This window comes from Sprattus sprattus (assembly GCF_963457725.1).
Source record: "Sprattus sprattus genome assembly, chromosome: 3".
In the NCBI taxonomy this organism is placed as follows: Eukaryota; Metazoa; Chordata; class Actinopteri; order Clupeiformes; family Clupeidae; genus Sprattus; species Sprattus sprattus.
In genome coordinates this window covers 40,917,565-40,929,592 of record NC_137922.1, presented here as the reverse complement: position 1 = coordinate 40,929,592, position 12,028 = coordinate 40,917,565, and the positions used below count along the sequence as shown (strand labels likewise).

Genomic DNA, 12,028 nt, shown 5'->3' with positions numbered 1-12,028 from the left:
CAAAGGCTTCATGTTACAAAATCGAAAAAGAAGGAAGTCATAGACAGCATTTAATATATTTGTCGTTGGTGGGCAGGTCCTACTTTGTAGTTTGATAAAAGCAGATGTTTCACTGTTGTCTTGATCGGGAACGTTTGGGACGTACACATGTCGATAGAGAAAGGTAAGAAACTTAATTCACAACACTTGCCACAATCGTGTGTAGCTAGGACCTTTGTTGCTCAGGTTGAAGGGCCACACACGTAAGTTACTTTTACAACGAATGATTCACATAGTCATATTTGTGACTGTTTATTAGAAAGATAGCTAGCTAGATAAATTGTTTTAATATTTGAAATTGCAGTGTTGCAGCATCAATACAAAAAAAAACCCACACAATTTACACAAAAGTACAAAACACACCAGCAACAGTATTTTAAGGTGGGTAGACATCGCTATTTGTATAAGGGAGCAAACGATTATGAAGGGGCAGAAAAAAACTAGACCTATAAATAAACTGTCTTTGTTGAAGATTTACACGATGAAGATACTATTTCAAAAACTATGATTTAGCTTGTGCCCTGAGAGAGACGTGTCAAGCTACAGCAAAACAAGTAGGCTATACTTGGGAGATACCCGTGCGCACGTCCGTGTCCGCAGAACCACTTACTTAGAACCCACAAAAGCACGACACACACATAAAGCACACAAAGCAGGCAGAGAGCTAGGAACCCCCTGCCCCCACAGTTGTAATCAATAAAATGTATACGAACAACCATACTAATACCCTGATAGCAAGATTTTGCTTGGTACCCCATTGTTGGCGTTCCACTTCAGGTCTCTAGGGCTACCATGATCTTCATTTACGCTGGGCATAGATAACAAAATAACAGACAAATGATAGCAATACCTGGGTTTTAAAATCATATTCTTGGCAAAGTCTCTTTAAAATATCATCTGATCATGCTAGAAGGCTCTGAAATAAAAAAAAATATTTAAAATGGTATGTAAAGGATGTTGAAAATGAATGAAGAAGTATACAAGGATAAAGAAAAACATGTTTTTAAAAGCAAGTGGCAAAACGGTGTTCTGTTTGTCAGTTACTCACTAGTGGATTGCCTGAAGACAATGTACTTAAAGGCCAGCGGCCTACCAGCTCTGCCCCCAGCGGCCTGTCAGCTCTGCCCACAGTGGGCTGGCAGTGGTCCACTAAAAAAATAAAATAAATAGGCTACAGCTCTAACTGTGCAAATTAAATTTAGAATGTGCCTTGCTACTAAGAGGATACGCCTCCTCTCCCAGCACAGAGGGAACCATTATATATTGCTATTGCGTTGGGGAGGAATGGCTTCCTGTATCGATCCTTATTACAGCAGAGTCAAAGGAGCCTCCAACTGAAAACACTCTGCTGTCTGTGGAAACACTCTAGTGCTGTCTCTGCTGTCTGTCGTGCAGGATTTGTGAGGTGTTGTTTATGATGTTGAGCAGTTTGTGCAACATCCTTATCTCAGCAACCCCCTCTATGGGCTCCAGAGCAGTCCCCAGCACAGAGCCAGCCGTCGTTATCAGCGCGTTCAGTTAAGTGTTAGTGGCGTTGATGCTGTGGACCCAACTGATTTCTGCAAAGAGAATTGCCCTTGCAACAACAGACTGTTAAAAGATTTGTAACATCTTGCTCCACACATTGAAGGACCCTAAGCTTCCTGCTCTGTCCATTCCTGTAGGCAGCTTTCCTGTACGTTTTTCAGTTCAAACTTTGAATGATAACCGGTTAAGACATTCACACGTCTAAAAATGACCCAAATACCTAACATTTTGCCGTGAATACCTTCCTTAATCTATGATTGTATCCATCACCAAAATAGTATACTGTAAAACAATCTATAAATTGCAGGTCTTTGTAGGCCAAATAAATGTGTATGCATTAAGGTTTTGTCAAGGATGTGGTCTGGTCTGATCACTTTTTATTGGGTATAGTCTTATTCAAGAGCTCCTTATGAATGATCACCCAGAATTTGAAGAAGAATAAGATCTTGCCAATGTGAGAGCTTTTTAGTGATATACAAACAGTAAACAAATTACACATAGGCTAGTGCCTGCAAAGCACATAGTTATCATTGGCAGTGTGGATGGCCCTTCAGCATTTTAACACTTTGTGGTATCTTTCATTTCTCTCTCTCCTTCACTCTCTCACTATTTATCAGTCTATCTATCTAAAGCTTCATTTTCTTCTTTCAGTGTATTGTAATATTTGTATCAATGTCCCCATCTATTTCTGAATTTCTTTGCGTCTTAGCTCTGCAAATTCATTCTCTCTGCCAATCACTCTCTTTTTCTTTCACTCTCTATCGATCTATCTTCCAACATTTCTTTATTTCTTTATTTCTTTATCTCTTTCTATGTTTGTCTTTATCACCATAATCATCATCTAAACTGCCCTCATACTGTATGTCATTGCTTTTTTTCTACCTCCCCCTGACCTAAAACTTTATTTTTTAGGTCAATATATTTATTTTGCAAGCAACAGTATTTCCTTCAGGTATCTAAATATAGTTCCAGTAGCATATCTATCATGTATGGAACAGAATCATAATGAAGAAGCCATTTAAATTGCCCAGAGCAGAACGGACCTCTTTGAACTAAAAGCGGTGAAGACATGTTGATATGTTTTTCAAGTGGTTATCTTTTATTTAACTTGAATGTAATTTGAACTTAAGGTTCATAACTATTGAATGACAGGAAGAACCAACTGCTGTGCATTAATTTCAATTTACATGTCATAAAGTGGTTGGTTTTCACCAGGCTTGATTTTTTTTTGGTTAAGATGACGATACCTTAATTTTTTTTGCTAATTCCTCTGGACTGGCAGCACCAAATTTAATCATTGATTTTATCAGTTAGCAATAATGTGACAGTAGCAAACCCTTCAAAATGTCTTCAGAAGCGTGCACACACACACACACACATCACGGAGAGCTACGCATAGCAATTTACTGTTTTAATTGTCTATGTACCTCATAGTGGCATAGTGCCTCTTGATACATGAGAAACTGTGAAACAAAGCATAGTTAGCATGAATAAACTGACGGTAGCAATGAAACAGTGTTATATAATATAATATTGATGAAGTTTGTTCTCCTCTAACAAAACACGTCTACACAAAAAACGTTTCCCTACAAAGTATAATTTGTCACAGCATGAATTTGAAAGTGAACAAAGTTTCAGCAGATGGTATTTTATAATGTTCCTGTACGACTTAAAAAATGGCAGAGATGTCTGCGTAAACGCCTTCACTCCTCACGCTACTGTAATTCTAGCATTTATGAGCTTGTTCACTAAGGCTAATATTTAACTCAAGCAGACTTGTGAGCTTTCAAGGAGTAAAAGGAATACATATTTTTTGTTCTAACCCCTGAGATATGTCTTTGGCTGCTGCTGGGCAAACAATTTAAGTTTGTGTTTCCTGGTCATGCAAAATCAGTTGCCACTGGGTCAAACAATGACTTAAACATAGCAGAAAAGACATAAAACTTTACCCCATTAATTTACAATGGGAAAATAAGGGATCCAAAAACAGCACACTTATCAGTTAGCTGTCTAGATACGCACTACAAAGCATTAGGAAGGACGTGTTGAAATGGAATCCATATGGTGAAAACCATGAAAATTCAAACGGGACCAAAAACCGGAATAATAAAAAGAACGAAGAAGAAGACAACTTTGAACAAGAACAAAAAGAACAAGATTGCTTCGCTGCATGGACCCCTACAAATCAGCACAAAAAATAAAAGATTCCAGTGGCTTCCAGTGGACCCCAATAATACATTATGATTATAAGACGAAGAGAAACACTTGTTTAAAAAGATAACATAGCTTTTGTTTTCACACATCTATTAGTTAATTTCCTGTGTATGTGTTGATTAGAACAAGTAGCCTATGGTAGACACCGTAGCCTACTGTAGCCTTCTTATGCTCACTGGTTGGAATTCACAGTCAGCTGTGGAATCCCTTAAATGAGTTCGAACCTCTGCCTTAATTCAGAGGCCTCATGAGTTAAACAAAGTAACAATACTTGATTTGCATGATCATCACTTCTGAGATGACTAAGTGCAGCACTTTGTCCCATTCGGCAGGTGAGGGGTTTCAGTGAGTCATGGTCTCATTTGGGCATGGCGGTACCCTCCAGGAAGATCAGAACATCCTCATTGACCAGAGCAAAGACAAGCGACGGCTGTCCAGGTGGCGGGAATATGGCAGTACAGGAGGGGACTCTACTGGAGACACCTGTCCCACATGCCAAGGAATAGGACGCATTCCGAGAGGTACTCTTGATGCAGATATGTGGTGATTGAGACCAATATCACTGCAGACTGGTGTGAGTTATTTTCGTTTTGTTGGATTGGCTGTGGCCTTGACGCTCACTGGTGTGTTCTTTAGGTCAGGAGAACCAACTGGTGGCAGTCATCCCCTGCAGTGACCAGAGACTGAGACCGAGGCACACGTAAGTCTCCACTGCTAGATACAGTTTCTCCTTGCAGTCTCTATCTGTGAGCTTTTGCATGTGACCTCCAGTCCCAAGAACTCAAGGAATCTTCTATTTACCGAAAGTCAAAGTCCACCATTCTGGAAAAATGTAGTAGTCCAATCATGTGTTTGACCCGTACATAGCGTACATAGCATATGTTGTTTTTTAAATGTGAGGTTTTTTTTGTTGTCCTCACAGAAAGCTATACGTGAGCTTATCAGTGGCGGTGTGCCTCTTGTCCTGTGGGCTGATCCTGTTCTTCCTCTTTCCACGGAGCATGACTCTTTCACCTGTCATCAACACATCAGTCTTGGTCTACTTCACTCCCAATACTGTAGAGATGAAAGTCACTGTGAGTCATCAGCACCACCCTTATAATAATCAAAAAGTGCTGATGGGATAACAGGAACACAACATTATTATGGTTATGGTATAATAATGCGTGTTCCGCAGTAGAATAGAACAGAACAGTAGCTAATGTGTTTTATTTTTAATACGGCTGTAATGGATGGTTTATGCATGATATATTGGCATGTCTTTCAGGGTATTTCAGTGTAATTTGATGTCTATTTGTCACAATAGTGACAGTAACTACGGATGGGGGTAAACATGTTCTTGTTTTCACAAAATCTGAATGTGAACAATGCCACACAGATACTCAGCATATTTCCCCGAAAGGACACACAGTTTGACCTTTGAGCGCAATTTAACCCATATCTTACCTATGTTTCTTCTAGAATGTCCTCAATATCACCAATGAAAACTTTGTGAGGGTTCAGGCTCATGACATGGACTTGCAAGCCTTGATATGGGACACTGTGGTGGGCAAGATAAAGATCTCTAACGTGACCACAGTTCTTCCACGCTCAGAAAAGCTGGTAGGTCTGAGTGTCAGTTATCTTTTCACAACTGTCAAACAAGATATGTCATAATGGGTTTTGTATGTGAATTGGACGGCACTTCTTTCTTACCCTGTGTGTCTAGATCACTGTTGAGATTCCAATAACCATAGAGGACGTTGGCCTAAAGTAAGACCTATTTTCATACGAGCTGCATTTTCATGTTCATTCAAATCATTGCTTCATCTTGTCAGGAGACACCTGGTTGATCCAGTCTTCAAATTGCATAAACTCATTTGTTTGAAACTCCATGATGTATGATTACATCAGATCAGGAAATAAACTGCTTTTTTGCCCAGTGTTAACTTTATTTTATTATTTAGCATGCTACCTTTCTGTCCACAGTGGTTACTGCAAGTCCGTCCATATAAGAATACACACCTTATTCCTCCACCTGCAGTGAGTATTACTGTATGCCATATTGCTTTGCCTACACCTAATCCCTTCTCACTCACAGTGAGGTTCTTGCCTACACCTGAAGGCTAATAATCCCTTCTTACACACAGTTAGGTTCTTGCTGACAGATGCTGTTTCTCCTTGGACCAGTGATCTTTGCCCTGGACGCAAAGTTCACGAGGAGTGATTTTTGGGTGATGCTTACTCAGGGTTCCTGAAAAATCTTTGCCTGTTACCTATCTTTACCTTTTACCTATCTTTACCTGTATTATTCCGGTGGCTCATTTACTGTTATAAATGGTTATGTGTTATTCATATACAATCTGCTTGTTTATGGCAATGGTTGTTTTACAAAAGGGCAGTCTAAATGATTGTGTTTTTCCTATAAAATAACTGACTTGGGGTTACAAATGAACTCAACTAATTTATCATTTATTTTCAATGCAAATAAGACTATTTTGCTGAGATAAGCAGCACTAGAAACAAAAGCGCCTGGCCTGCAGATCAGGAGAATGTGTCCCTCTGTTTTACTGTTTTGAGGGTATATCAAGTCAATTCTACAACCTTTCTAACTACCTGAGCAGCGCAGTGCTTATGTTGAAGTATGTGGGGCGTGTGTTGCATTACTGTCTTTATCTCTTCGTATCAGCTTACCAGCTGTTTGAAAAGGGTAACTCAACATCCTGATTAGCAACATAGGATGAGGTGGTTGTGAATAAATGGATGGAACTCCACCACTTGTGTCCCATGGGCCATACATGGGTCCATTTACTCAACGCTAGCCTTCAACAACCCACCTTCATCAGCTGCATCAGCTTCAAAGTAGCATTGAAGATCCCTCCTGGGACCATCGGTGTCACCAGTGTCACCCGCCTCTCAGTGCGTTTGTACTTTAATGACCACCGTGGCGAAGGGATTCCCTGCAGCTTGGATACTGTAGGTGTTTGGAAGTCTTTGACCACACAGACTTCATTCCACTGTGTCTAGAGTTGCCATTTCTTTCTCACAGCTCTGCTTGAGAAGCAGCGGGGAAGGAGATGACACTTAGTGCCTGACCAATGGGGCCACTGCCTTGTAGGCATGATCTGTCATGGTTGTGGCTGATTCTCTGCACGATAAAATGAAGAGCTAGCCTTCTCACTATCAGGACCCTCTTTCACCCTCAGAGGGTTGGCAGTTGGCCAGAAACCTTAGTTTGCTTGCGAAATGACTAATCTTTTCAGTCTGTGATGGCAAAAGTTTTGATGTGTAGCTTTGTGGCACTCGCAAACCATATGATGCAATAACATGGAAAACCTTGAGACCCTGTTAAACTGTAACTCTATAGGTCACATGTTGTTGGAAAAACACTAAAAATACATGTCCCAAGCTGATTTAGGCTGGCTACTATAACACAAACGTCTGTCTTGTCTTTTTCCTCTTCCACAGGATGACTATGAAAGTGTTCTACTTGGGGCACTCAGAGCAACTCTCCATGGACACCTTTCAGTACATAGACTGTGGCACCAACAGCACAATCCCTCGCCCTACTTGAGAGGCTTACCAGTGCAGTTTTTTTGGGGAACGATGTCATTGCTAATGGCTGATATATTCATCGGCTATAAAAAGCAGAACACTGTGAAGAAGGAATTACGATTCTGGTATTTGTCGAACTGTAGCAGTGCTACTGTGGAATGTGGGTCCTTATTTTATTGATGGGCAATGAGCAAAGTCCATCACACATGGACTAAAGCTACTGTGTGGTGTGTGGGAGCATTAAGCTGACCAACTGATGTTTGCACTTAGGATTTTGCTCATGGAATTAAATAATCAAAATGATTTAGATAAGTTATTAAAATAGCTAAGGTTCTGACGTTTCTTGATGCATTTGCCCATCAATGAAATTAGGGTCCATTATCTTGATGTATGACACCTTTTTTTATGTAATACTATGCCTCCTGTTGACACCTAGGGTTAGAGATACAGAGATTTTTTTTTATTGCATTACAGATAAAAACAAAACAGCTGGCCACTAATACAATATTAGACAGCAAGCTCTTCTGACCATTATACCAAATAGAATTCAGAAACAGAATTTTACAATAAAAATGCCATGGTCAGTGTAACAGAACACCAGTTATACTCCCCGTAGTCTACAAATGAGACAGAAAAAGTGGAGGTTTTGATTTTATTCGTCTCAATTATTGCCTGCTGCTGTTGTTTGATGGTCGAGCTGGAGGCGTTTGAAAGGATAGAATGATGGCATCAGGGTGGAGAGAGTCAGTGTTGAAAAAGTGGGAGGTCACCACTGCTGGGCGTACTGAATGGACTAAAACACATGAAACAACCACTGAGCACCAGTCATAAGGTGAAGGTTTTCCGTCTCAGTGTCTTTCTGAAAGAAACTTGTAGCCTATTTTTGCACACTTTATTTGAATGTCCGGTATGTTTTTCAATAAATGTATTTCAATCAGGATTAATTCGAGTGTGTGAAATTTCACTTGTATGTCTGTCATGGCTAATATCTAAAATGCACGGTTGTCGATGCTATGGTATTATCATAAAGGTCATTCTCATACAAACACAAGAGGTCAGTGGTTTTCAAGATGCTGCACAAAAATAAGAAGCAAATACTTACTGTGTATCTGTTATCCATCTTGGCACTGTAGCCTGTGCATTTAGACCTGGTGTTGCTGGAATTATCCTCACTGGGTTCTGTAAGAATTAAAAAAGAAAATCTTGTGAAATCCCCCATATTTCCCCCATACAAAAAGGAGAAACAGAGGGATAACCTGTGGACCACATACTAAGCAACAGATAGTCCTCACATTCAAAAGTTTAGTGCCTATGGTTTAATTTGTGCAATGGCGTACCATTTCAATAACTCACTTAGGTATAAAAGTAAGAGGAAAGAAGCATGAAGATTCCAATAAACATTTAAGCAAGTGACTGGTCTCTTCCTTACCACTTGGTGTGGGAAGAGGGTTTGCCTTATAAGGTTCAGGGTCTTCAGGTTGGCTTTCCTTTGTGGTCTTCAGTTGTTCAGGGTTTTGTATTTCCTCCTTGTGGTTTAACGTGTTTTGAATAGGGGAAGAGAAGCATAATGTGCATCATTAAAATGGTGTGTACATGAACATAACCTCATGATGTTTGTGTGGGGAGGGACAATTGAAATGAATGAAAGTGCCAATCAACATTTGCTTTCCATCTTTGCTACAAACAATGGTATACAGTATATGTACTTCAGGACAATAAGAGGAGTATGACTTTTGTATGCAAACAAGGTAACTAAAGATTATGAATTGCAATGCCGTTTTTAATGTCAATGAATGACCATTATGGCTTCAATACTGTGTCAAAAGTAAAGCATACCATTTGTAAAATTATCGAAAATTAAAGGACAATCATTAAAAGGTAGAAGTTGTAAACACAGTATATACTGTATTAATTGACCCATACTGTATTAGTCACACTGGATTACTGTTATGTGCTATTGGGCCCACATTGGGCTGTAAGACCTGCCTTCATGCGGATGGACATCCTGTGAGCCACAACAAACTGCCGCCGACGTGCCTCCCAATGCATTGCTGACATTTTGCACTGCCCTGCGTTTAACTATAACAAAGGGATTAACACTGGATATATGAAATAACACAGCAATGACAGGACACTAATCCAAGCAGGGCTTGGAAGCAGAAAGCTTAAAGAATTCGATTCTTACAGGACAGCAAGCCTATAAGACCAGAAATGAGAAGACACTATAAATGCATGGCAAACAAAAGAAAACAAACATACTTGACCTGAGGACCCTCTGTGGAGAGCTGATCAACCACCAAAGCACATGTGAGCACTGCCTGTTGCAGACCTAGGAGGACTTCAGTGTCAGTGATGCAATAATACAGAGTGCCTTGATCACAATGGACTGATACACAGAGATGGGCAGTATTTCAATTACTTGTATTTGAAATACTAGTTAATTTACTTTTGAGTATTTTGTAATTTGTATTTGATATGGCCGATAAAAAATCCAATGTAATTTGTAACAAAATACTTTAGAGTGGAGAAATTTTGTATTTAAAATACTCAAAATACTTTCTCCAGTGTTTAGGCAGAAGGAGATTTTTTTTCTCTCGGATTCTACCACTAGACCATCTGATCTACCTCTGAATTTCATTGTCGACTCAGGCATCAGTCAATTTGCCAAAAGTGGTGCTTCTTATGGCCCACCCCTTTTTGTGTCGAAAAGGAAATCACACCAGATCTCTCTCATTGATTCTCATGTTAAATCAATTTTTTTCACAAAACAGTGTTGTGGTCGAAAACTTAGAAAGCTGTCTTGATCCTTGTCAATTTATCTTCATTAGTAAAGGAGGTTCTTTCAAAGAGCGAATCAAGTTGTTGCACTGAACGTTAGCCATCTTGACACACTGTGACTTGATGAAAGCCGTGTGATGTCCTTATACGCAATTAGAGCTAAGGTCCGGGACGCGATCTGGCACTCCGTGCCTGGGCGAGACTCTCCACTTTGTGAATGAGGCGCGCCTCACCTAGGACGCGATCTGGCACTCCGCGCCTGGGCGAGACTCTCCACTTTGTGAATGAGGCGCGCCTCACCTAGGACGTGATCTGGCACTCCGTGCCTGGGCGAGACTCTTCACTTTGTGAATGAGGCGTGCCTCACCTAGGACGTGATCTGGCACTCCGCGCCTGGGCGAGACACTCCACTTTGTGAATGAGGCGCGCCTCACCTAGGACGCGATCTGGCACTCCTCGCCGCATTGCATAGAGGCAGGGGCCCGGGCACACATGAGACTCTTATTAAAGATCTCCGGTATGAGAGAATGTGAGAATGAGTAAGATCTTTAGTAAGAGTCTCAACAACGTTTATAGTAGGCTAAGATCTTTAAAAAGAGTCTCATTGGCGCGGAGTGCCAGATCGCTTCCTAGGTGAGGCGCGCCTCATTCACAAAGTGGAGCGTCTCGCCCAGGCGCGGAGTGCCAGATCGCTTCCTAGGTGAGGCGCGCCTCATTCAAAAAGTGGAGAGTCTCGCCCAGGCGCGGAGTGCAAGGTCGCGTCCTAGTCCTTACCTGGCAATTACGTATGACGAAAGCACGGTGGGGATAGCCCTCCCGGAAGCCATAGAGATTGCAATGAGAGCCCTGTGGCGGCGGTTACAAACATAAAAAAAAAGGATACGGAACCACTGACATGGGCCCGTCATAAAAGCCTGCACCTGGCCCCGTGGTTACTACGTTACGCCACTGAATAGCCCAAACCTGAATGTTCTGCTATACCAAATTGTGAGAAAACAGAACATTCAGAAAAAGTATTTCCTGTATTTTAAAAATACAAAATACATGTATTGTATTTTGTTACATTTTCTGGCAACAGTTTTTTGTATTTTATTTTGATACATTTATTTGAGGGGTATTTTGTATTTTGTATCAAAATACATTTTGATGTATTTTTGCCCATCTCTGCTGATACACACATGGAACTCCCAAATGATCTTGCCAGCGCAGTGACTCGTAGAGAATGAAACTACTTATATATTGACCTTACACTGGGTCTACATTACAGATCCGTATCACTGGGCAAAAATACTTTGGGAAAAAACTCAGTGGTCTGTATGCTTGACATCAAGACACACATATCGGTTCCATTAGTGAGGGGAGAACTAATTGATAATGAATTTCTCAATTCCTCAAACTCTAGCAGCTAATGATGTTCTAACATTAACATCAAACGGCCACGCGATGGCAACCTCGTATCGAAACTATCAGAACCAATTGGCTACGGGTGTAATAACAGCTGGGAGACTATACAGTTTTGGTTGGCAAAAAGAAAGTAATGAGCACTATATGTAATACAACCAAACGTCTCAAGAGAAAACTTTGCACCTCGTGGATACAAGTAACAGCTGAGTCGCCTGCCAACAGATGGGCCAAACACTATTTATTATAGGCTCATGAGGAGACTTTGGGGAAATTATCAACACGTTAGATCAAATGCAAAAAAATACGTCAATGTCAAATGCAACAAAATATAGGAGGACAAAACTGAATTCTACAGGGGTAGTTTCATGGCCTGAGGATTGTAATGAAAGTCGAGAACATCTGATATTTGAGGAAAGCTGGAACTATGGTGCACCAGCAGAGCGCGCGGTAGAGGAGGAATTGGAGCATTCAGGTGACGTCACAAACGGGGTTGTTCTTGGTATTCTTGAGCAAACTGCATGTAGTTTACTGC

At 40.7% G+C, this 12,028-nt stretch overlaps 1 protein-coding gene across 1 annotated transcript; it reads left to right on the top strand.

Moving 5' to 3' along the window:
* The first annotated feature begins 64 nt into the window (after positions 1–64).
* Positions 65–8,069, top strand: tmem106a (transmembrane protein 106A). Its single transcript, XM_080835862.1, has 8 exons — positions 65–163; positions 4,113–4,301; positions 4,417–4,480; positions 4,703–4,856; positions 5,242–5,382; positions 5,489–5,532; positions 5,749–5,802; positions 7,228–8,069. The coding sequence occupies exons 2-8, from the start codon at positions 4,133–4,135 to the stop codon at positions 7,331–7,333; spliced, it is 732 nt and encodes a 243-aa protein (XP_080691988.1). The 5' UTR covers positions 65–163; positions 4,113–4,132; the 3' UTR covers positions 7,334–8,069.
* The last annotated feature ends 3,959 nt before the right edge of the window (positions 8,070–12,028 follow it).

What these genes read in the sequence shown, in the direction of transcription:
- tmem106a (XM_080835862.1), top strand. Translation starts at nt 4,133, where the DNA reads ATGGTCTCATTTGGGCATGGCGGTACCCTCCAGGAAGATCAGAACATC. An exon ending in AGACTGAGACCGAGGCACAC is followed by an intron (nt 4,481 to 4,702) that starts GTAAGTCTCCAC and finishes TTGTCCTCACAG; the next exon opens with AAAGCTATACGTGAGCTTAT. An exon ending in ACCTTATTCCTCCACCTGCA is followed by an intron (nt 5,803 to 7,227) that starts GTGAGTATTACT and finishes CCTCTTCCACAG; the next exon opens with GATGACTATGAAAGTGTTCT.